This window comes from Ochotona curzoniae, unplaced genomic scaffold (assembly GCF_017591425.1).
Source record: "Ochotona curzoniae isolate NIBS_2020 unplaced genomic scaffold, NIBS_Ocur_1.0 scaffold_2476, whole genome shotgun sequence".
NCBI lineage: Eukaryota > Metazoa > Chordata > Mammalia > Lagomorpha > Ochotonidae > Ochotona > Ochotona curzoniae.
The window spans coordinates 952,817-975,227 of record NW_024467095.1 but is presented as its reverse complement, the minus strand read 5'-3'; the positions used below and the strand labels follow the sequence as shown (position 1 = coordinate 975,227).

General features: G+C 46.0%; 1 protein-coding gene and 1 non-coding gene across 3 annotated transcripts in view; one reads left to right on the top strand and one right to left on the bottom strand.

Moving 5' to 3' along the window:
- Positions 1 to 21,951, bottom strand: part of TNPO3 (transportin 3) — a 69,494-nt gene extending 47,543 nt beyond the window's left edge. For both annotated transcript variants that reach the window (XM_041002435.1, XM_041002436.1), the window contains exons 1-2: positions 21,489 to 21,951; positions 844 to 1,044 (exon numbers count right to left, since the gene is read on the bottom strand). In XM_041002435.1, coding sequence (XP_040858369.1) covers positions 844 to 1,044; positions 21,489 to 21,608 — 321 coding nt within the window. In that variant the 5' untranslated portion in view covers positions 21,609 to 21,951. The remainder of the gene's footprint in view (positions 1 to 843; positions 1,045 to 21,488) is intronic.
- Positions 14,059 to 14,163, top strand: LOC121171043. Its single transcript, XR_005886088.1, has one exon. It is a non-coding gene; the product is annotated as a U6 spliceosomal RNA (small nuclear RNA).
- Positions 21,952 to 22,411: the final 460 nt, after the last annotated feature.

The window sequence follows — 22,411 nt, the reverse complement described above, 5'->3', positions numbered from 1 at the left end:
TGTTCTACTTCCCTCCAGCTCCCTGCCTGTGGCCTGGGAAAGCAGGAGAGGACGGCCCAAGTCCCTGGTGTCCTACACCAACATGGAAGACCTGGAAGAAGCTCCTAGCTTCAGGTCAGTTTGGCTCCTGCCACTGCGGCCAGCGAGCAGATCTTTCTATCTCTTCTCTCTATAAATCTGACCTTCCAATAAAAAATAAAATGACCTTAAAAAAAAAAGTATCTTTAAAAACTGAGAACAAAACAACAACAAAAATCAAAGAATATAAATATTCCTTAGGAAAATTAATCTTTAGTTTTTTGTCAATATTACAGAACCTAATGGACAAATAAATTCTACTTTATTAAATGATGAGAACCACTGATGGTCAAAATGTCATATGAAAAAGGCCTTATGCAAAAGCCTGGAGAACACATGTGAATGTGTAGGCAGAGAAATCTGCAGCGTTCCCAAAAAACATAGTTTTCTGCCCAAAGAGTTTGGCCAGATGCTCTAGTTCACCACTTCATTCATGAACTTCATCAGTTAACCAGCTCAGAAAATATTCTTTGGAAAGGAAACTACACAGATCTCTCTACAGTTTTAACAGCAGAGGGCACATATATGCCAGGAAACATACACTTAACCTTTCCCACGGCTGGTATCTGTTAGTCTGAAACCAAATGTACTTGATAATTAATACAAAGAATTAACACTTATACTGTCTATTCACTTAAATGAATATAATAATGTGTCTTGAAATACAATTAACTTTACTTCAAATGACCCAGCATTGTGAATCAAAATAAGTTTGGTCAATCCCACTGGCTTACACACTTCCCCAGGGAGAAGCACAGGACTTACCTGCGTTACAATGACAGGTGACAGGTCTTTCAAGTTCTGGATATGGGTTAGTAATGAATCCCTTAAAGAGGCGTGAGAGTCTGTGGGCAGCTCATAAAACGAGGTCTGAATCTTCATTTTCATGGTCTGTGCCGCAAAGTAGCATGATTCCACATCCTGGCGGATCTGCAACAACTGGTCTGAAATCTCCCATGCATGAACCTAAAGTCAACAAAGATGTGTAAAGAGGATTAACTTCAACTGATTTTATTTTAAAGATTTATTTATTTTTACTACAAAATCAAATATACAGAGAGGAGGAGAGACAGAGAGGAAGATCTTCCGTCGGATGATTCACTCCCCAAGTCACCACAACGGCTGGTGCAGTGCCAATACGAAGCCAAGAGCCAGGAACCTCTTCCGGGTCTCCCACGTGGGTGCAAGGTCCCAAAGCTTTGGGCCGTCCTCAACTGCTTTCCCGGGTCATAAGCAGGGAGCTGGATGGGAAGTGGAGCTGCTGGGATTAGAACCGGTGCCCATATGGGATCCTGGCACGTTCAAGGTGAGGCCTTTAGCCGCTAGGCCATGCTGCCGGGCCCGACTCCAACTGATTTCAATTCCATATAAGCTCAACACATACATAAGCACAAACCAAAGTATAACAAAAGAAAAATCTGGCAAACTTTGAAGCACTAATTAAGCCAACACTTAAAACTACGGAGGTGCAGGCCCTGCTCAACAAAAACAGTGCCTAAAATCCGACTCTATCTAACCAGTAACTGAAGCATATCTGCAGTTGAATATGCTGTCACAGTATCTTTATTACATTAAAACTATTGTTTCAAATAGCAAAATGAATCTAGTAAAGCTTTGGAATCTTCACAATTGACCTCAAAAACTAAGAAATTAGCAAACTGAAATAGTCATAAATATTTATAACAAATCTGGACATTATCTATTTATCTCTAAAAGTTATCTGCTAAGAAACCCAAAATATAAATGAATCAGGATAAAAGAACAACACCAGAAGGGTTTCCACGCCGGGAAAGACAGAGGTTGCAGGCTATCAAATGGCTTTACACACACAGTGGAACACAGAAAGAGCCGACAGGTATAAACTGGAAACAGAAGCATCCACTTGAGAACTGCAGCTGAAAATAGAAGTTCCTTCTTTAAGGAAAATAAAAGGTATTTGAAAGGCAGTTGGAGAAAAAGAGAGACAAAGAGACTATTTTCCTTCTGCTGTTTCACTTCCCAAATGGCCCCAGCAGCCAGGGCTGGGCCACATTGAAGCCAGCAGCCCAAGTGCATCTGGGTCTCCCACAAGGTGGAAGGGCCCAAGTACTCAAACGGCTGACTGCTGCTTCCCAAGCAACATTAGCAGGCAGCTAGACTGGAAGTGGAGCAGCCAGACCTCAGACCAGTGTCACATGGGATGCGTCACAAGTGGCAGTTAACCTTTTACACCACCCTGTTGGCCCCTTGAAATACTTTCACTTATTCAATCAAAAAGTAACAAAACAAAAGCCTACATAACAATTGGAGATGGGACAGTTTAGTCTTTGGGACACCTTGAAATGGATGAACAGGAAAGGGCTCCAAACTGAGGAGCAACTGCTGCAAACACAATCATATGCAGACAGGATTAGCATCATGGAGATGCAGGAAGCAGAGGGACGCAAAGTTAGGGAAGCTCAGAAGCCAAACCACTAAAGGAAGACATGCTACACCAGGACAATAGAAAACCACACTCCACACTGCTGGACACACCCTTAATCAAAGCCTTCTCCAGTTATGAAAAATGAATTTCACAAAAAATATCTGACTTTGGCCAAGAATTTTCTATAACAGGAAGGGTGGTGGAGAATGAGATAATAAGTAAGAAAGTAGTCCTGAAAACTAATATTTAAAAATCAGCTTAAAGGTACTATAAAAAAAATACGATATTAAAAATAGAATTAGGGCCCCACGCAGTGGCCTAGTGGCTAAAGTCCTTGCCTTGCATGCGCCAGGATCCCATATGGGTGTCAGTTCTGATCCCGGCAGTCCCACTTCCCTTCCAGAGTCCTGTTTGTGGCCTGGGAAAGAAGTTGAGGACAGCTCAAAGCCTTGGGACCCTGCACCCATGTGGGAGACCAGGAGGAAGAGGCCCCTGCCTCCTGGCTTCAGATCAGCTCAGCTCTAGCCATTGTGCCCGCTTGGGGAGTGAATCATCGGATAGAAGATCTTCCTCTCTGTCTCTCATCCTCTCTGTATGTCTGGCTTCACAATAAAAATAAATAAATCTTTTAAAAAATGAATTAAAAAAGAAAAATAATCACAATTTAGGTAAAGGAACTCAAGACACAGATCACTTCAGATACTGAAGCAGGAAGAATTTCATAAGGGTGTAGTAAGACAAACAGGTAAAAAGGAAAAAAAATGTAAGATTTATTTTTATTCGAAAGGCACACTTTGTGGAGAGGAGATACACAAAGGGCTTCCATCAAATGGTTCACTTCCCAAATGGCTGCAAAAATCCGAGCTGGGAGCTAGGAGCCCATGTGGTGCAGAGTCCCAAGGCCTTGGGCCGTCTCCCAGCGCTCCCCCAAACCATAAGCAGAGCTGCAGCTGAAAAGGAGCAGCCAGGATACAGCTGGCGCCCATGTGGGTTGCCAGTGTGCCAAGGTGTGGAGTGGAACCTGTGCCACCACGCTGGTCCAAAAAGTTGATTTTTTTTGTTTGGTTTTTTTTTTTTTTTTTTGGAAGATTCATTTGGAAGGCAGAGAGAAGGGGTGGGGAAGAGTGAGAAATCTTCGATCCACTAGTTCAACTATCAATATAATACCCAGCCCAGTAGCAACTTGCCACCCTGTTGTTCACACTGTGTTCTTTCAAATCAATTCTGGGGGCGAGCACTATGGCGTAACAAGAGAGTACTCCACCTACAACACTAGCACACCTAGACAAACCAACTCAAGTCCCAGCTAGTCCACTTCCAATCCGGCCTTCTGCTTATGACCTGGGAAAGCGGTGAATGCCCCAAGTCCTTGGACCCCTGCACCCACATGGGGACATGAAGAGGCTCCTGGCTCCCAGCTCTGGATCACCTCAGCTTTGGACACTGCAGCCATTTGGGGGATGAACCAGCAGATCTTGCTGTCTCTCCTTTACCTGGTAAAAATTAGGCTTTCAGATAAAAATGAATCTTCAAAAAGAAACAAAAAATCAATTTTAAACTGACTGAAATCAGTGCTCCTTGAAGGAACAGTAGAATCAATTTCTGAAGTAAACATCTAAGATAAGCTTATGACACACCCTGTCATCCTAGACAGCACATAAGTTATGCAAGACTAGCTATTTCAAAATGCCAAGATAACTGAATGAGGTTTACACTTGCCAAAGATTATAACTATCACATAAAAATCTATAAGTAACGAAAAATTAGCCACTATAGCAGACATGCTAACCATTAACAGACATAAACTAAGTATTTTACAAAGGAAGAATCAAGTACTTATCCTGATTTTTATAAATAAACCATACAACTCCAGGCAACCTAATAAAATGAGAAGTCTCTTTCTACCAGTACTAGAATAAATAAACAGAAATGACAGATTTAAAGTATCACCATTTTGCAACTTACAATTAATGCACTGAAGTAAGCATTAAGCAACAAGAGCTGAATACATCAAAAAGAGGGGTTGGTGGGGAGGCAGAAAAGATTGAGGTCATAAAAGATTACTGCTAAGTCAGGCCCGGCACGATGGCGCAGTGGTTAAGGTCCTCACCTTGAACGCACCCCAGGATCCCATATGGGCACCAGTTCTAATCTCGGCAGCCCCACTTCCCATCCAGCTACCTGCCTGTGGCCTGGGAAAGCAGTCGAGGATGGCCCAAAGCTTTGGGACCCTGTACCCACGTGGGAGACCCAGAAGAGGCTCCTGCCTCCTGGCTTTGGATTTGCTCAGCTCTGGCTGTTGCGGCCGCCTGGGGAGTGAATCATCAGACAGATCTTCCTCTCTGTCTCTCCTCTCTGTATATCTGCCTTTCCAATGCTACTTTTACACGCCTGCAATGGAGAATGGAATCTATTTCTCCTCTCCTGGAATCTGGTTTGGCCCCACTAACTTGCTTCACTGACGACATTCCAGGACTTTAAAGGTGAGGTCAGAGGCAGCTTTGTAGCACCTGCTTTGGGTCCTTGTCAGTAGTCGGAGGAGAGCAGGTGGCTTTCACCCAATGCATGCCTCAAAGCCTAATCACCCACAAACCCTGACTGCAAAGTTGAGAGAGAAAATCAAGAAGCTGCTGCTGGTCCCCCACGTGAATGTGGCACCTGGGCCATCAGCTGCAATCTGAAGCACATGAGAATGGAGCTGGATCAGCAATGGAACAGCAGAATCCGACCCGCACCCATATGGAAACCTGGGATTCCGGGCAAGCCTCCAACAGCCCACTGATGCTGCTTGTTGAAGGGCGCCATGCAGGCATGCAAAGATCCACAGGTACTGCAATAAGGCAGCTCAGAGCGCCCAGTCCAGCTTGGCATGTCCCCGGAGAGGCACTCGAAACAGCCCAAGCCTTTCCAACAGTAACTGGGCACTGAAATCGGCAGGTTTGAGATGAATTATTTGTGCTCCATTTTACCAGGGTTTGGGAATTAACTATGCGTCCTAACAGCAATTCCCTTTGAAGGGACAGCAATAGACTGACTGCTGGCTTCTCAACTTGCTGGCAACTGGAACTAAAATTCTATCTTTAAAATACTCAAAGAAAACTGCCAGTGGTTATTTTATTCCGAGAAAAGACCTTTCCAAATCGCAAAATAAAAACCTTTCAAGATGCTCCACTACCAAAAAACAGAGAAGGAGGGAACTGATCCACAATGGATGCACAATAAAGAAAATACTACCGAGGGCATTCTTTAGGGAGAGGGAAGACAATCTTGGAAGGAAGCACAGAAATCAGGAACAAAGAGCGAAGGAAAAGCCAAAGAACTGGGTAAAATGAGCACTGCTTACATAACCAAAAAACACAACAAACAAACAAAAAAAACCCTTATGGAATTCTAAAAACATGGAGAATAAAAACAACAGCTTTATATCCACCTAAGACATGGAAAGAACACTGCTTTCTCAGTTAACAATGCATTATAAGACACACTACAAATTGCTTAAACATCTCAGAAAGTTGAGGTACTAAGGCAACTAAACAGACTAAAACAAAAAGGACAGAGCCCTCCCCTTAGGCAGAGCAAGCACAACCTCTCCCATGGCCAAACAGCACACACAGTGAGACACGCAGGACACCAGAGAACCAGGGCATGCAACATTCAGCTGAATGTTTTACATTACTGCAGACTTACAGCTACAAATCAGGAAGCCAAAAGACACACCTAACAGGCAAAAACAACTCAGATGAGAATTCTATAACCAATGAAACAATACATATAAAATGAATAGAAATTTCTCCAAAGAAGGTAAATGAATAGTCAATAACATGTGACATGATGCTCAACATGATTAGCTACTTGTACAAGTAAATTAAAGACACAATGAGGGGGCCGGCATGGTAACCTAGCGGCTAGAGTGCTTGCCTTGAGCGTGCCAGGATCCCATACGGATGCCAGTGTTAATCTCAGTCTACCCGGCTTCCCATCCAGCTCCCTGCTTGTGGCCTGGGAAGGCAGTAGAGGACAGCCCAAAGCCTTGGGACCCTGGACCCACGTGGGAGACCCAGAGGATCCAGGTTCCTGGCTTCGGATCAGCACAGCTCCGACCACTGAAGCTGACTGGGGAGTGAGTCATCGGATGGAAGATCTTCCTCTCTGTCTCCCATCCTATTTGTATATCTATCTGATTTAATAAACAAATCCTAAAAAAAGAGAAAAAGAATCATGACTTTCAGGATCATTGGTAAATGCAAAGTGGTGATCTTCCAAAGTACAATTATCACTATCTCTTAAACATCCAAGACTGCCCTTTAAGGGTGGCGAAAATGTCCTAAACTTTACTGTAGCAACAATACACTAAAAAACAGTGAACTCTAAACTGTTCAATGGATGAGTCTAATTGTGAATTATTAAATTTTAAATTGTGATTAAAGTGTTATTTTTAAAAGTAGGCAAAAGTAAAAAAAAAAAAAAAAAAGGCAAAACTAATTCATGTTAATTGAAGTCAGAACAGTGATTTTGGGAAACGGAATGACTTCCTGGGAAGAGGCATTTGGAAATGAGTGACATGATTAGTTTACCACACCACTGAGTTACACACTTAGTGCTGGCACGCTACTACAGTATATTTAAGCAAGTTATCTTGTGGTAGAAAACTTACATGAAAAGCTTTTCTTAAGGAGAAAACTGATGAGATTGCAGGTCACAACTTCTACAAAGTTTAACAGCTCTCACTTTGAGGGCTGTACATTACAGTGACCACCAAATCTTCCACATTAAATATATATATATTATATATATAATATATATATATATATATTGCAATTCTGTCTGTGTAACTATTTGCCAAAAAAAAAAAAAGAGGATGGGAGGATGGCAGGAAGGAAGGAAGGGAGAGGGAGGAAGACAGGGAGGGAGGGAAGGAGAGCCAAGGGCTGGTGGTGTGACACAGCCTTGTGGGCAACGGTTGCATCCCAGCTTCCCACTCACAGAGCGGCAGAGCACGGCCAAGTGCCTGGACCCTTGCTACACACGAGACTTGATGAGGATCCTGGCTTCATTCTGGCACAGTCTTGGCCATTGCAGCCATCTGGGAAGTGAACCAGTGAATGAAGACCTCTCACTATCTCTCCCTTTTGTTCCGTGCTTCTTTAAAATGGATAAATAAATCTCAAAAAAAAAGTTGGCAAAAAGATTCATAATTATTCTGATTTTACAGTACAAAACAAATTAAGTTTTAGTTTGAATTATACATAAATCTAATACAGCCAACTTACAAAAAAATGTCTCCAGAAGCAGGTGTTTGGCAAAATGACTAATCTCCCAGCCTTTCCCATCACAAGCACAAGCTGCTTCTCATTTCACCTTCCGGCTAATGCATACTTTCTGAGGGCAGCAGCAATGGCTCAAGTACTTGGTCCTTATAATCCACAAGGGAGACACAGAGCGCCTGCTGTCAGGGCCCTGTTTTGGCCTGGCCCGGGCCCAGCTGCAGACACCACCTGGGGAGTGAAATGGCAGATGGAAGCTCTTTCTCTGTCTCCCAAGCAGAGCAAATGGAAGTTCTTTCTTTCTGTCTCTCCTTCTGCCTTACAAATAATTTTCTGAAAGTTAAAAACAAAACAAAAACCAGGAAAGCAGTTCAGCCTAGAGGATAAGACAGTTACATATCCACACTGGATCACATGGGCTAGAATCCCAGATCTGACTCCGGAATTCTCAAAACTGCAGACCCCAGGAGGCAGCAGGACTGCGTTCTCGCTACTCCACGGCAGCCCTGCATTCCTGACTCCGCCCCCGCCAACTCAGGCATTTGGGGAGTGAAACAGTGCACGGGAAAGCTTTCTCTCTGCCTCTCAAATATATAGACATATATCTATGTATATATATGTGTGTGTGTATATATATACACACAATTTTACTTACATTTACATCTCCTAAACTGCATAACATAAATTAATCTTTTCACCACTATAGGTAGCTAAGGAAAGTACTGGTACTTAAGTAATGTAGACACTTTTAATAATTCAAGAGACCTAGATGGAGGTTCTGGTCCTGATCTGGGAAAGCAGTGGGGGACGATCCAAGTCCTTGGGCCCCTGCATCCCTGTAGGAGATCCAGAGTATCTCCTGGCTCCTGGCTTCAGATCAGCTCTTCTCCTGCCGCAGAGGCCATCTGGGGAGTGGACCAACAGATAAAAGATCTCAGCTCTGTGTCTCCTTTCTCTGTAAAATCTAACTTTCAAATAAAAATAAATAAATCTTTTTTTTAAAATGCTAGAAAAAAAAAAAAAGCAAGCGAATGCTGATACCCTAGATACTGTAATTCATTGCTCACCATTCTTCCCCTCTGATAAGCTGCAGAAAGAAGCAAGAGAGGGAAGAGAATTAGCACGAAAAAGGAGTCTGAGGTGCAAGGAGAGAATAAAGCACTTACACTTCATAGGACTTTCTGGCCACAGATGCCAGGTGCTACCCACTGAAATCCAGGCTGGACTAAGCTCCACATTCCTGAAAGGACCATCTCAACCGAAGCCTGGGGCTCCGAGTCAGCAGGAGCAAGCTGCAGCTCCCACCAGCAGCACTTTGCAAAGAGGCTGCAACAAGAGAACATTTCCATTTAAGCATCTAATTCCAATCTCCCATTGCACAAAGCATTAGCAGAACAGGCCCTTTATATATCAGTCTTTTCTTTCTTTCTTTCTTTTTTTAAAAGATTTATTTATTTATTGGAAAGTCAGATATACAGAGAGGAGAGACAGAGAGGAAGATCTTCCGTCGGATGATTCACTCCCCAAGTCACTGCAACGGCCGATGCTATGCCGATTCAAAGCCAGGAGCCAGGAACTTCTTCCAGGTCTCCCACACGGGTGCAGTGTCCCAAAGCTTTGGGCCGTCCTCAACTGCTTTTCCAGGCCACAAGCAGAGAGCTGGATGGGAAGTGGAGCTGCCGGGATTAGAACCGGTGCCCATATGGGATCCCGGGGCGTTCAAGCCGAGGACTTTAGCCGCTAGGCCACGGTGCCGGGCCCTATCAGTCTTTTCAAAGGGCATTTCTACAACTTGGTGACAAATACAAGGCCCCTGAACCTCCTTTATCAGTACACTGTTAGTGCAAGATTCTAAAACTGCCAAATCAACCAAAATTACTTAGCAGGTCCCTTCAACAACGTAAGCCCTCACCCAGTTAGGAGTCAAAGGAAATTCTTAGCTGCCAAGAATCGCAACAAATTGTGGCTGCTAGTTAATCCACAAAAATACTTCAAATCAGAGCTAGTGTTGTGGGGTAGGCACATGAAGTCTTTGCATCCACTTGGGTCCCTGCCACCCATGAAGATCTGGACGAAGCTCCTGACTCTGGCCACCGGGGCCATCTCAGGGCAGAGGGGGGCAAACCAATAACTGGAAGATCTCTCTGTCTCTGCTCCCTTAACTCTTTCAAACTAAGAAAACACTTCAAATTCAACAGAATTACTTAAAATATTTCACCAGTGAGGTCTAATCAACCCTGGCAAATAAAAACTCAGACTCTGGAAACAAATAATTGAGACTTGAAATGTAACTCTAAAGTGTTAGGATGCTGCATTTTCTTAAGAACTTTAATTGGTGAGCCAGGTACAATGGCTCAGTGTCTAAATCCCCACCTGACAGGCACCAGGATCCCACTTGGGCACTGGTTCATGTCCCAGCTGCCCTACTTCCCAGCCAGCTCTCTGCTTGTCCTGGAAAAGCAGTAGAGGATGACCCAAAACCTTAGGACCTTGTACCTGCGTGGTACACCCAGATGAAGCTTCTGGCTCCTGGTTTCAGATCATATCAGATCAGCTCCAATCATTGCGGACCTAAGAGTGAACCAGCAGAAGGAAGATCTTTCCCTCTGTCTCTCCTCTCTATGAATATGATCTGTCTTTCCAATAAAAATAAGACCTTTAGGAAAAAATAGTGAATACTATATTAATGAAATGAAGACTTTCACAGCTTTCTAGTAGGAGCTACCACTGTGGCACAGTGGGTTAAATGCAGCCTGTCTCAGCAGCACCTCCTGTATGAGCAATGGCTGGAGTCCTGGCCACTCCATGTCCAATCCAGCTGCCTGCTAAAGCACCTGGGAAAGTAGCAGAGGATCACCCAAGTCCGTGGGCACCTACAATCACTGGGAGACCCAGATGCAGTTCCAGGCTCCAGCCTATCCATCACCCACCCATGACAGCCAATTCACAAAGTGCTGTGAATCAGAGAATGGAAGATTTTCTCCATGTGTCTCCTCTTTCTGTAATACTACCTTTCAAACAAATAAATAGGGGGATGATCATTTTATTTAAAAAATAACTTTACTAAAAAATTAAAAAGGAAATAAAAAATATGTAAGCTGAAGAGCAATACAACCATTCCCACCCAAAGTATTTCTCAGTGTGAGTTGTTTCGTAAGATGGCCATGATGAGGTGCGCTAGAGTCTGTGCCACAGCAGTGAGGAGAGAACAACTCCCAACTGGAACACAGCTGTGAAGGAAAACTGACCACAAAGCCCATTCAAGCTCCCAGGCCCAAAAACACCCTTGTACGCACACAAAAAAATCTTCCCAAAAGCAAAAACACAGACTTATGTTTTGAAATTCCATTGCTCAGTAAGCTGACTATAGATAAGGCGTGTCTCCTTCTTGGTGTGTGACTGAGTGTATGCGCAAGAACCACTGGAAGATAGGATTTTTGGTAAAGTTACATGTCTGAAGAGATCAGCATTCTTACTCCCACTGGACATTACACAATACACACATCTAAGGAAGTCACATACTGTGCCATCTTTATATTACCAAAAAACTGTTTAAAAAGGTCAGTAATGAAGATAAGTTCAGCCTAATCACATTTTCACAGCCACCAAATAGTAATCAAATAGCCAAAAGGAAGAAAACTCTTTCACAGGAGAAAAAAACCTGCGTGTTACTTGAAACACGAGTTATTTACACTCTAAGAGAATGCTAAAGCAATCTCTCCAAACAACTCCGGAAGCCAGAGTGCCCTCTGCACTGCTCCACATCTCGCAGGAAGACCTCGGGGACAGGGGATGACAGCAGCGCACGCTGTGATCCAGGGCTCTGGGTCGGAGCGTCCAATCACAGAATCAATGAACTCACCTCTGTGTCCTTCACACATACAGTGGTGCTCAGACAGCTTGCCCAATTTGTTCCTAACAAGTATAAACAATCTGTTTCCAAGAAAAAAAATTCAATTACCTATACATGTATTACCCTTGATAATGATCTCCAAAATAAATTTGGATCTGTAAAATCCATTTCAGCTAACAATGACCCAAAGCTTCTTTTCTCTCATAATCACTTCCTTATGGGCCTTATCATACCAGGCAGCCCAGCTTTAAGAGTAGACCTGCCAAGCTTGGAACCACTTGACGCAAGTAAGGAGTACCCCAAAGGACTTCCAGAAAACAAAAGTACTGGAAAAGTACTTCCTCTCAGGTCTGGCTTCTGTTGCTGCCCACCTGAGCGAGCCGAGAACAACTCATATAAATCAGACAAGAATTGTATGCATATTAACATGCTTAACATTTAAATTTTTAAAACTCACATGACAATATGTTAGATGTGAGATTAAAGTATTGTGAAATTATATTAAGGAGTTGAAAAACTACTTATGATAAAAGCCATATTTTCAAGCTTAATCCCAAATATACTCTATTCTTTGAAGATAACTTTTTTTTTTTAAGATTTTTAAAAAATTCTTATTGGTGGGCTCGGCATCATGGCCTAGCAGCTAAAGTCCTCGGCTTGAATGCCCCGGGATCCCATATGGGCACCGGTTCTAATCCCGGCAGCTCCACTTCCCATCCAGCTCCCTGCTTGTGGCCTGGAAAAGCAGTTGAGGACGGCCCAAAGCTTTGGGACCCTGCATCCGCATGGGATACCCGGAAGAAGTTCCTAGCTCCTGGCTTTGGATCGGCATAGCATCGGCCATTGCAGTGACTTGGGGAGTGAATCATCCGACGGAAGATCTTCCTCTCTGTATATCTGACTTTCCAATAAATGAATAAATCTTCTAAAAAAAATTCTTATTGGAAAGACACTCAGAGAGGAAAATCATCCGTCTGCTGATTCACTCCCCAAGTGGCCACAATGGCCAGAGCTGAGCATATCCAAAGCCAGGAGCTTCTTCCCAGTCCAAGGCCTGGCAAGACAATACTACTCCAAACATAGGAGACTGCCGCTGAACAAGACTACCATGCCTTCAAATTCACTTCCATAGGCTCTGATACAAACACATAACAGTCTATATTTGCACTGCTCGAGATCTGGGATGAGAAGAGTACAAATAAAATGATTTTAGCTTTTATTTACTTTTCACTAATTTAGTCATACCTGGCAAATGGCTACCATATTGCATGACTCAACTAAATTGATAAACTCTGGGAAAAAGGCCATTTTAAAGCAGGAAAAAGGCATGTATGTGTGTATGTATGTATGTGTGTGTTTGAAAAGCAGAGTGACAGAGGGAAGGAGGGAGGAATAGAGACCTTCCATCTGTTGCTTCACTCCCCAGATGGTTAGGATTGGGCTGGTCTGCAGCCAAGAGCCAGGAGTTTCTTCCAGATCTCCCACATGGGTGGAAATGCCCAAGCACTTGGGCCATTTTCGGCTCTTTTCCCAGGTGTATTAACAGGGAGCTAAATCAGAAATGGAGCAGTCAGGACTTGAACCAGTGCCCATAAAGGATGCTGTGACTGCAGGCACCACACACACACACACACACACACACACACACACACACACACACACACACACAGTTTTGTCAGTGCTGGGGTCTCCCTTTCGCCTCCGCTCTGTCCTCCCCTCCAGTCTCACAATGAGCATCTTTGATGAATTCTCACATATCCATCATGCTGCCGCTGGAGTGTCTCCTACCCATGCAGGCCATAGGTTCTTATCATTTACTTCTATAGTCTCAGTGTCTATCAGTGCAAGGCCTACGGTATTCCTAAATTCACTGAATAAGCTACACAGAAACATTCTCACTTCATAGAAGGCTTTCCCTTGTAACAAGCACGTTGTCTTATGACACACTGGACTGGATGGTGAAAGCTAAGTGTACGCATGCGCGCGTGCACATACGCACACACAATTCCTAAATGCTCACATAAAATAAAGTAGCTGAAACTCCTAGAGAAAAACTCAAGGCCTTAGATTTTACAACTGAAAAATCAAGAAATCCAAATGGAAAAAAGATGTTTGAAACTCATGGTCAATGGCCTGTGATCTGTTTGATATATTTAACAAAAAAATAGTTCCTACGGACATGGTGTAAACTGAACATCACAATGCCAACTGGGTCCATCTAACCTTATTTGATTCCTCTTGAGTCATGCCTTTTATGATTTCATCATGCCTTATTGGTTCCAGATTAGACTTCTACACTTTAAGGGAAACCTACAATCCAGAGATCATCTCTGTACCTAAAGTATGGACTCAAAAAACTAAGTAACAAACTTCTGTACTCCTTAAAGAGTTCTTCTCCCTCACTTCCTGCACTGTTACTGGGGGTGAACAGAGGAAACTCCAATGTTCAGGACAGGCCTGTGCTCGCTTCGGCAGCACATACACTAAAATCGGGACGATACAGAGATTAGCATGGCCCCTGCGCAAGGACAGACTCTCTGCCACCAGATAAGGATCCTTCAAAAAAATCGGTAAAGTGGGGAAGGACAGCGTCATGGCACGCTCAGCTTCCACCTGCAGCACCAGCTCCCTGTTGACGGTTTGGGAAAGCAGTGGAGGATGGCTCCAGCCCTTGGGCTCCTGCACCCACACAGAAGGCCAGGAAGAAGTTCCCAGCTCCTGGCTGCCACTGGACCAGCTCCAACTAATGTGGCCATTCAGGAAGTGAACCAACAGATGCAAAATCTGTGTGCCTCCTCTCTCTGTAACACTGCCTTTCAAATAGAAGTAATCCACTGAGAAAAAACATTTTTTATATGAAAGGCAGAGAGAGAGATGGGGCCGCAGAAAGTGAGCAAGCTATCTTCTACCCACAATGGCTAGAGCTTGTCCAGGCTGAAATCAAGAGCCTGACTGTCCCATATTGGTGGCAGGGGCCTAAGTATCTGACATAGACTATCTTCTGTTGCCTTCCCAAGGATGGAATGGAAACAGCGCAGCCAAGAACCACATGGGAGGCCAGCAACACAGGCATCAGCTTAACCTGTGGCATAACAATACCAGCCCTAATAAGGACTCCTTTAAGATCTGTCCTCAAAACAATTTTTTGTTTGGGAAACATTTTGCCACTATTAATGATATCTGTCAATTGCATACAACAAAATCACAGCTGTAAGTTTTCAAGAATTTTGTTGGAAAAAGTTTGGAATAATAAATACAGATTCTTTAAAAAATGGCCATTTTCTGACCGTTGCACATGGCAGCTTAGCCCACTATGCCATAATGTTGTTACCCAATGTAAAAATTCATTTTAGCAGTGTTCACTCTATGCAAACAAGATTGTATACCATTCAGCACATCATTATTGACATGTTATCTCAATTCATTCAGAGGTGTTTATAAATGACTCCTTTCTCATCTCCCTGAACCGTCATCTAAATGCTAATAACTGGGGCCGGCGTGATGGCTCAATTGGTTAATCCTCCACCTCCAAGTGCCAACATACCTAAAGGGCACTGATTCATTTTCCAGCTGCTCCACTTCCCATCCAACTCCCTGCTTATGGTCCACGAAGGCAGCAAAGGATAGCCTAATGCAGGGTCCATGGGCCATTCTCTACTGCTTTCCCAGGCCACAAGCAGGGAGCTGGATAGAAAGTGGAGCAGCCAGGAACAAACCAGTGCCCAGCTGTAATCCCAGTACTTACAAGAAAAATATTTAGCAATTAAGCCATCACAGGAGGCCTGATCATTTTCTTTTAAAGAAATATTTATTTTTATTGGAAAATCAGATACAAAGAGGAGAGACAGAGAGGAAGATCTTCCGTCCAATGATTCACTCCCCAAGCGACCGCAATGGCAGGAGCTGCGCCTATCTGAAGCCAGGAGCCAGGAGCTCCTTCCGGGTCTCCCATGTGGGTTCAGGGTCCCAAGGCTTTGAGCCATTATTGATTACCTTCCCAGGCCACAATAAGGAGCTGGATGGGAAGCAGGACCGCCAGGATTAGAATCGGCGCCCATACGGGACCCCAGCGTGTGCAAGGGGAAGACTTTAGTCACTTGGCCATCACACAGGGCCCATCCAATTATTTTCTTAATAGTCATGGTCTGTTCCTTTAATTATGAGTATTCAGCTACATCAAGGATGGGGACTCTATCTACTGCCAAAAGCTATCTGAATATTTCTAGTAGCATTCAAGGGCCATACAAAATAATCGATTTAAAAATTAGCTTGCTATAGATTTATTAAAACTTGAATTCCATCTGCCATTACCTTTAGTAGGGTCAGACCCAATGATTTCACTGGCCTTACATGTGCTTTGGGCATCACGTTCCCTACCCGTGGATTAAGGATCCCACATAGTCTAGTGAAAGACAAAATGTCAAAGAGGTCAAAAAATGGCAAATGCAATTAAATAAAACACTATAGGCATGGAGAGGGGTGAAGAAAGGATTTTCTGCTAGAAAATCAGCTAAGACTTCAAGAAAAAGTAGATGTTGGGTTAGGCTTTGAGAGATGGGTTAGTTTCTGCACTTGAGAACAATACTGGAAAAGGGCAAAATATAGAACAATCAATGAAACAAAAGAATTAAGTAATAATAGCACCCTTCCCTCTCCTCCCAAATTTGATCACTGAGAGAGACACTACAGGTGATTCCATGCCAAAGGACTCAGGCAACTGTCTCAAAGTGTACTAGGTACTCCAAGATGAACCAAGAGTACTAAGTAGTAGGTACACCGAGATGAACCATGACACCAAGCGTCCAGAGGATGTGACAAAGAGCACCTGGCCCTGATGGCAGTGGCTGGGCAACCATGCTGAAGGTTTACCAGATCAGGAGTGAGCACCAATGGTCCATTTGAAGGTGACTCCAAAATGCATAAGGAAAGATATAAGACAGACCTAATAAAGAAAAGTAAGAGACAATCAATGGACGGAGACTGACAAAATCCAAAGAGTACTGCAGGATGTTCATTCACTAAAAATTGGTAGAATACAAAAACTCATGAGTATGACAGCAAATTCTTGGAGTATTCCATATTTTTCCTATTTGCAGCAAAATGAAGTTAGCCAGACACAGACACCACATGTTCTCTCTCATTGTGGAAGGTTTTAGAAAGTCCATCTGAACATAAAACAGTGATTTCCGGAGTTTCGGAAGGATGAAGCCCAGGGGCGTGAGGGAGGCCAGGTACAGGTAGTGTGCTCTAGTACACAGCACAGGACTACAGTTCACAACACGGCACCCGCTTCAGGAAGCACTGAGAGCTCACAGGCTCCCAGCAGAAAAGATAAGCTGATGGCAACACTAACGACCTCCCTGACCAATATGCTATGTGATTGTGTAGAAATATCATACCAAATCCCATAAAAACGTACTGGTATTACATGCTAATCAAAAATTGTTTAAAACAAATAATGCAGGGACTTTAACGCACACATCTATTTGTCCTCAGGCCTCCAAAAATTCCACAAATAGCAAGCAAAAAATCATAAAAAAAAAAAAAATCAAAACCCACAGGATAAAGATAGTGCAATAGATGACCAATATCAATAGAACTGTAGAGAATGGTAAGCTGACGAATTATCTGTCCCACTAGACGTGAGGTTGCAATTTGCCTGAAGGGATGAGGGGACCAAATGAGAACAGGAAACCTAAAGGGCAAACTGTGGCACCCAAACCCAGAAAGGCTGGGAGGTTTTATCCATTTTCATTTACTTCAAAGGGAAGGGGCGGGGTCAGTTGACAGAAAAAGATTTTCCTCTAATCTACGGGTACACTCCCTAAGTGCCAGCTGGGACAGCCAGGGCCAAGGCCAGGAAACCACAAATCTCATTTGGATCCCCCACATGAGTGACAGGACTCTCAATCACTGCTTCCCAGGACACACTGACAGGAAGCGATCGCACGTGGAATGGCATTGCCACAGAGGACACAGGCAGCTTAACCTGCTCACCACGAAGCCCACCCAGCAGCCAGCGCTTCCACTGCAGGCTCTGCAGGCAGACACACAGGAAACAGAATCCAGAAGCAGCAATGAAGACCCCAAGGTTTCCTTCCTGCCAAGCAGCCAGGCTACCGTCCTTCCACCAGAACAGCAGACTCAACTTTTACTTTGGACAAGTAAAGCTGCGAGACTGAACTCTTGAACAGACTCAGCAAAGTCCTGGGGCATCTACTGAAAACATGATGTCCATTAAAGCCTCCACTTGGTGTGCACTGCACCCCGCAGCCTCACTGCCCCAACGGGGCTGTGACAGCAGCAACCACGACCTCAGGCCACTCAGCAGGTCAGAGGAGCACAGGAGGAAAGTGCCAACAAGAAAAGGAAGCGAGGATGCTGTTCTCAATGACCCATCTACCAAGAAAAAAAAAGATCCTGGGGTCTGGGAATCAGGGAACCTGAGGCAAGAAGGAAGTGAAGGGAACTTCCTAGGACAACAACCACACAACAGATCTAAACACACAGGCCTGACTGGATGAGGACACTGGGAGGGGCTGCTTCCATCAAGAAACAAACAAGAGTACTTCCACCTGCGATAAGAGATTCCAGAGATTCTTGGGGCAGTAAGAGAGAAAATGGCAGGCTGTGACCAGAACAGCCTGTCCGAACCAGTGACTTGGAGGACTGGAGTCTTTTCAGCAAGGAGATCACAGTGAAGCAATGCGACCAGGTGGCTGAAGAAAATGAGGAGGCTGTCTGTCAAGGGGCCAGACAGTGTTATAACCAATTTGATGACTTATTAATGACAAAATAACAATAAATCTCTAGCTTAAAAAAAAAAGTGAAGAGGCTGACAGTCTAGCCAAAGCTGCCTGGGCACGAGGTAGCAAGGCAGCAACCACGTGACCCATCTGCTCCACGCTCCACAGCTGCAGTAGGTCAGCCTGCATGTTTGTTATCAGCAGGTTCCGCTGTCCCTGGCTTCTGGCTGACTCTGGCCAGTGGGGAATTCTAGCAGAAGGAACAGAAATAGTGGCCCCAGTATGTTGGCTCAAGTAGCTAATCCTCCACCTCGAAGCACACGCATCCCACATGGCCACTGGCTCATGTCCCAGCTGCTCCACTTTCCCTTCCAGCTCCCTGATTATGGCCTGAGAAAGCAGCAGAGGATAGCTCAGGTCCTTGGACCCCTGCACTCATGTGGGAGACCCGGACAAGCCTCCTGGCTTCACATTGCTCAGTTCTGGCCATTTCGGCCATTTGGGGAGTGAACCAGCAGATGGAAGATCTTTGTCTGTCTCTACTTCTCTTTGTACATCTGCCTTTCCAATAAAAATTAATAAATCTTAAAACAATAATAAAGAAAAGAAACTGGAGGAAGAGAAATAAACTTAGGCTATTCATGCCCGATGCCTCCTTCCCGTAAGGTCACCTCAAATCATCTTCTCAAGACAGCCACGCCAGAGCGCTCTTCCAGCCGCAGGAAGCGCTCACTCATTCACGGGCAAGTCAGCCACAGCTTACCACACCATTTTCTGTAGCACAATTTCATATCTACATAATACACACATATAAACGGTGTGTGTCCCTCTATGTGACTAGTGCCCTCAAACTGACCTGTCAAACACACCACCTGTGACGCCTGAACGCAGTGTCAGTACCAACGATAAAAGACTAAAATATCAGTGGAAAATAGGAGGGAACAGCAACATTTGAAAAACTGCTAAAATATTTTTATACCTAGGTTCCATGAACCGTTTTTTCTTACTTTTTATTTTTTTAATTGGAAAGTCAGATATACACAGAGGAGAGACAGAGGAAGATCCTCTGTCCGATGATTTACTTCCCAAGCAGCCGCTTAGGCCGGAGTTGCACCAATCCGAAGCCAGGAGCCCGGAGCCTCCTCCAGGTCTCAACACAGGTGCAAGGTTCCAAAGCTTTGAGTAGTCCTTGACTGCTTTCCCAGGCTACAGGCAGGGAGCTGGATGGGAAGCGGGGATGCTGACTAGAATTGGCGCCCATATGGGATCCCACCACAAGCAAGGTGAGGACTTTATCCACTAGGCTACCGCGCCAGGTCCTCTTAGATTTATTTTTACTTGAAAAGCAGATTATACAGACAGAGGGCAGAAAGAGAATCTTTTGTCCGCTGGTTCACTCCCCGAATGGCCCCAATGGCTGGAGCTGAGCCAATCCAAAGCCCATAGACAGAGAGCCAGGAGCTTCTTCCAGGTCTCCCACATGCGTGTAGGGTCCCAAGGCCTTGGGGTCATCGTGCACTCTTTCCAGGCCATGAGCAGGAAGCTGTATTGGAAGTAGAGCACCTGAGACACGAACCAGCACCCATGAGATGCTGTTGCTAGCAGGCGGAGGATTAGCCAATTGAACCATCATACCAGCCCCAAACTTTCCTAAACTTCCATAGATATTAACTCACTTAACAATCACAACTACCCTATGTGGTAAGCAGACTTTCTGCCTGGCTTGGCACAGCATAGTTCTTGGGACATGCTAAGCACCCCAGACCCAATTTAAGCACACATCGCGAGGAGCCAACACCATGGAGTAGTGGATTAAGTGTCTGGCATCCCAGCCTGCTCTACTTCTGATCCAGCTCCCTGCTGATGACCTAGGGAAGCAGAGGGCATGGGCCAATGCTTCATGCCCCCTTTACCCACATGGGAGACCTGGAGAGGCTCCTGTGGTCCAGCTCAGCCACTGCGGCCACTTGGGCAATGTTCTGGTGCATGCAAGGTCTTCTGTGTCTCTCTGTAAACGTGCCTCTCAGATAAAAATAAGAAAATCTTTAATAACCAATAATCAAAATAACAATAAAAAAGTTCGAGTAGCGAAGAGCTGTCTTCTGCAGTATGGTAAACCATTTCTCCCACTGCACAAGGAGCAGGGACCCAGGACTCCCCGAACAGACCACAGCCACTGACCCAGGGAGACCATCTGTGAGCTCCTCCCAGAGCCTGCAGGGAGCCCGACCCTTTGTCTTGCCACAAGGTAAACCAAGCCTTGCGGGCCGGCAGACCAGCTCAGTGTTCAACAGGGCAGTGTCCAAGTCAAAACTGCACATCTACAATATCCAGGATACACTTGCAGCCTGGGAGGGCCATCGACTAGGGCAGAGCCTCTTAAGCAGCAGTTAGGAGTTAAAAATACAAAAAGAGAAAGAGCCCACAAAAGGGGCTGAGCGTAAAATTCAAAACCGGCCTGAAAGCCTTACTTGGCAACCGGCAAAGCCCATGCTACATTTCCGACTCCAGCACCTGTGTGCTGTCCCACAGCCAGTGCAAGCCAAGGTGAGGGCGAACAAGAGACAGGTGAGGCAGACACACACGGGCACTCACACCTTACTGAACGCTCACATTTAGGCGAAATTAACCATCTTACAATTAAAAACCGAACAAGGAAAGGGAGGTCGGGGCCTGGAGAAAGCCAAAGGGAAACTCTAAGACGCCTGAACTCGGACTCGATGCTTCTTGCTCTCCACTGCGCTCGAAAGCAAAGAGGAAATGCTCACGTCCAGGACTACAGAAAGCGGAGAAGTTTCGAGAACGCTAAGCTCCGGACTGCGATCGTGCAAGAGTTAGGCTACGACCGGGCAGGAAGTGCCAGGAGCACCCGAGAGCACCCGAGGGTGGAAGACAGGAGGAAAACAAGCCCTGCTGGAGCCGGGGTCTGTCCGAGCAGCGAGGCGCGGGGCCTCCGCGGTGGGCAGAGGGCACGTCGCCCTCGAGCAGCCGCCGGCAGGCAGGTAGCTGCGCAGCCCCACCCCACGCCAGCGGCTCCTCTCCCCGCCGAGGGCCGCACGAGGCCAACCGCCGCGGGCCCGCTGCCGCGCCCCGTCCAGCCCGGGCCCCCCGCGCCCACAGAGCGGCCCCCGGGGCCCCCTCACCGAACGCTGCAGCTCCCCAAGCCAAAACGAGGCGCGCTCCTTGCCGCTGGGGTCCGGGTCGTGGTAGAGCGCCTGCACGGCCTGATACACGAGCTGCAGGGTCGGCTTGGCCCCCTCCATGGTGCGGGTGCTGGCGGCGGCAGCGACGGCTCGGCTCCTCGTCCCGCGGCTCGGCCTTCGCGCCTCCTCACTGTCTCGGCCACGGCCGCTCCCTGACTGGCGCCATCTCCTCCTCTCTGGCCGTTACCGGAGCAGAGGGGTTCCCTGTGGAAGTGCCCCCCTCGGAAACAGCAGGGAAGTCGCCTTCAAGTTCCAGGCTTTTTCTTCTTCTTCTGCCTCCAGACTTTGCGCTCCACTCGACTTCCGCCACCAGACACGAGTGTGCGCCTTCTCCCGGGCCGACTCGCCCTCGGAAGCCGATCCCAGCACGCGACACACCACGCAGCCGACCTCAGCCTCGTCGGCCCGGACCGGAAGCGCCGCACCGCTCGCTCCCTGGCCCACTTCCGCCTGGTGCACTACAAACGGCCTCCTTCCCGACACGCCTCCTCTTGTCTCCCCGCCCCCTCCCGGAAGTGGCCCTGCCGGGCTGAGGCGCGGACGAGAGCCGGTGGGAGCGTCCTCCCTGGCGTTCTTGTCTCCCGCGTCCGGGGTCTGAGCTGCCCTCATTTCCCGCACGGTGGAGCTGGGGTCTTTCTGACTGGGTTGTCCGGCCCCGAGGGTCAGGACTGGGCACATCAACCACTGCCCTGTAGATCCAGGTGACTATTGGAGGAGAGAACTGCCTTACATCCCCAAACAGTGTGCCGCCTTCAGACGATTCCAGAACGCTTAGAATTCCTGCGCACTCCTTGCCATTTCTGCTTAAGCCCCTAGCGGGTCTTCAGTTCTGCCCCTGGCTCTGGAAACTCGAAAATATTTGC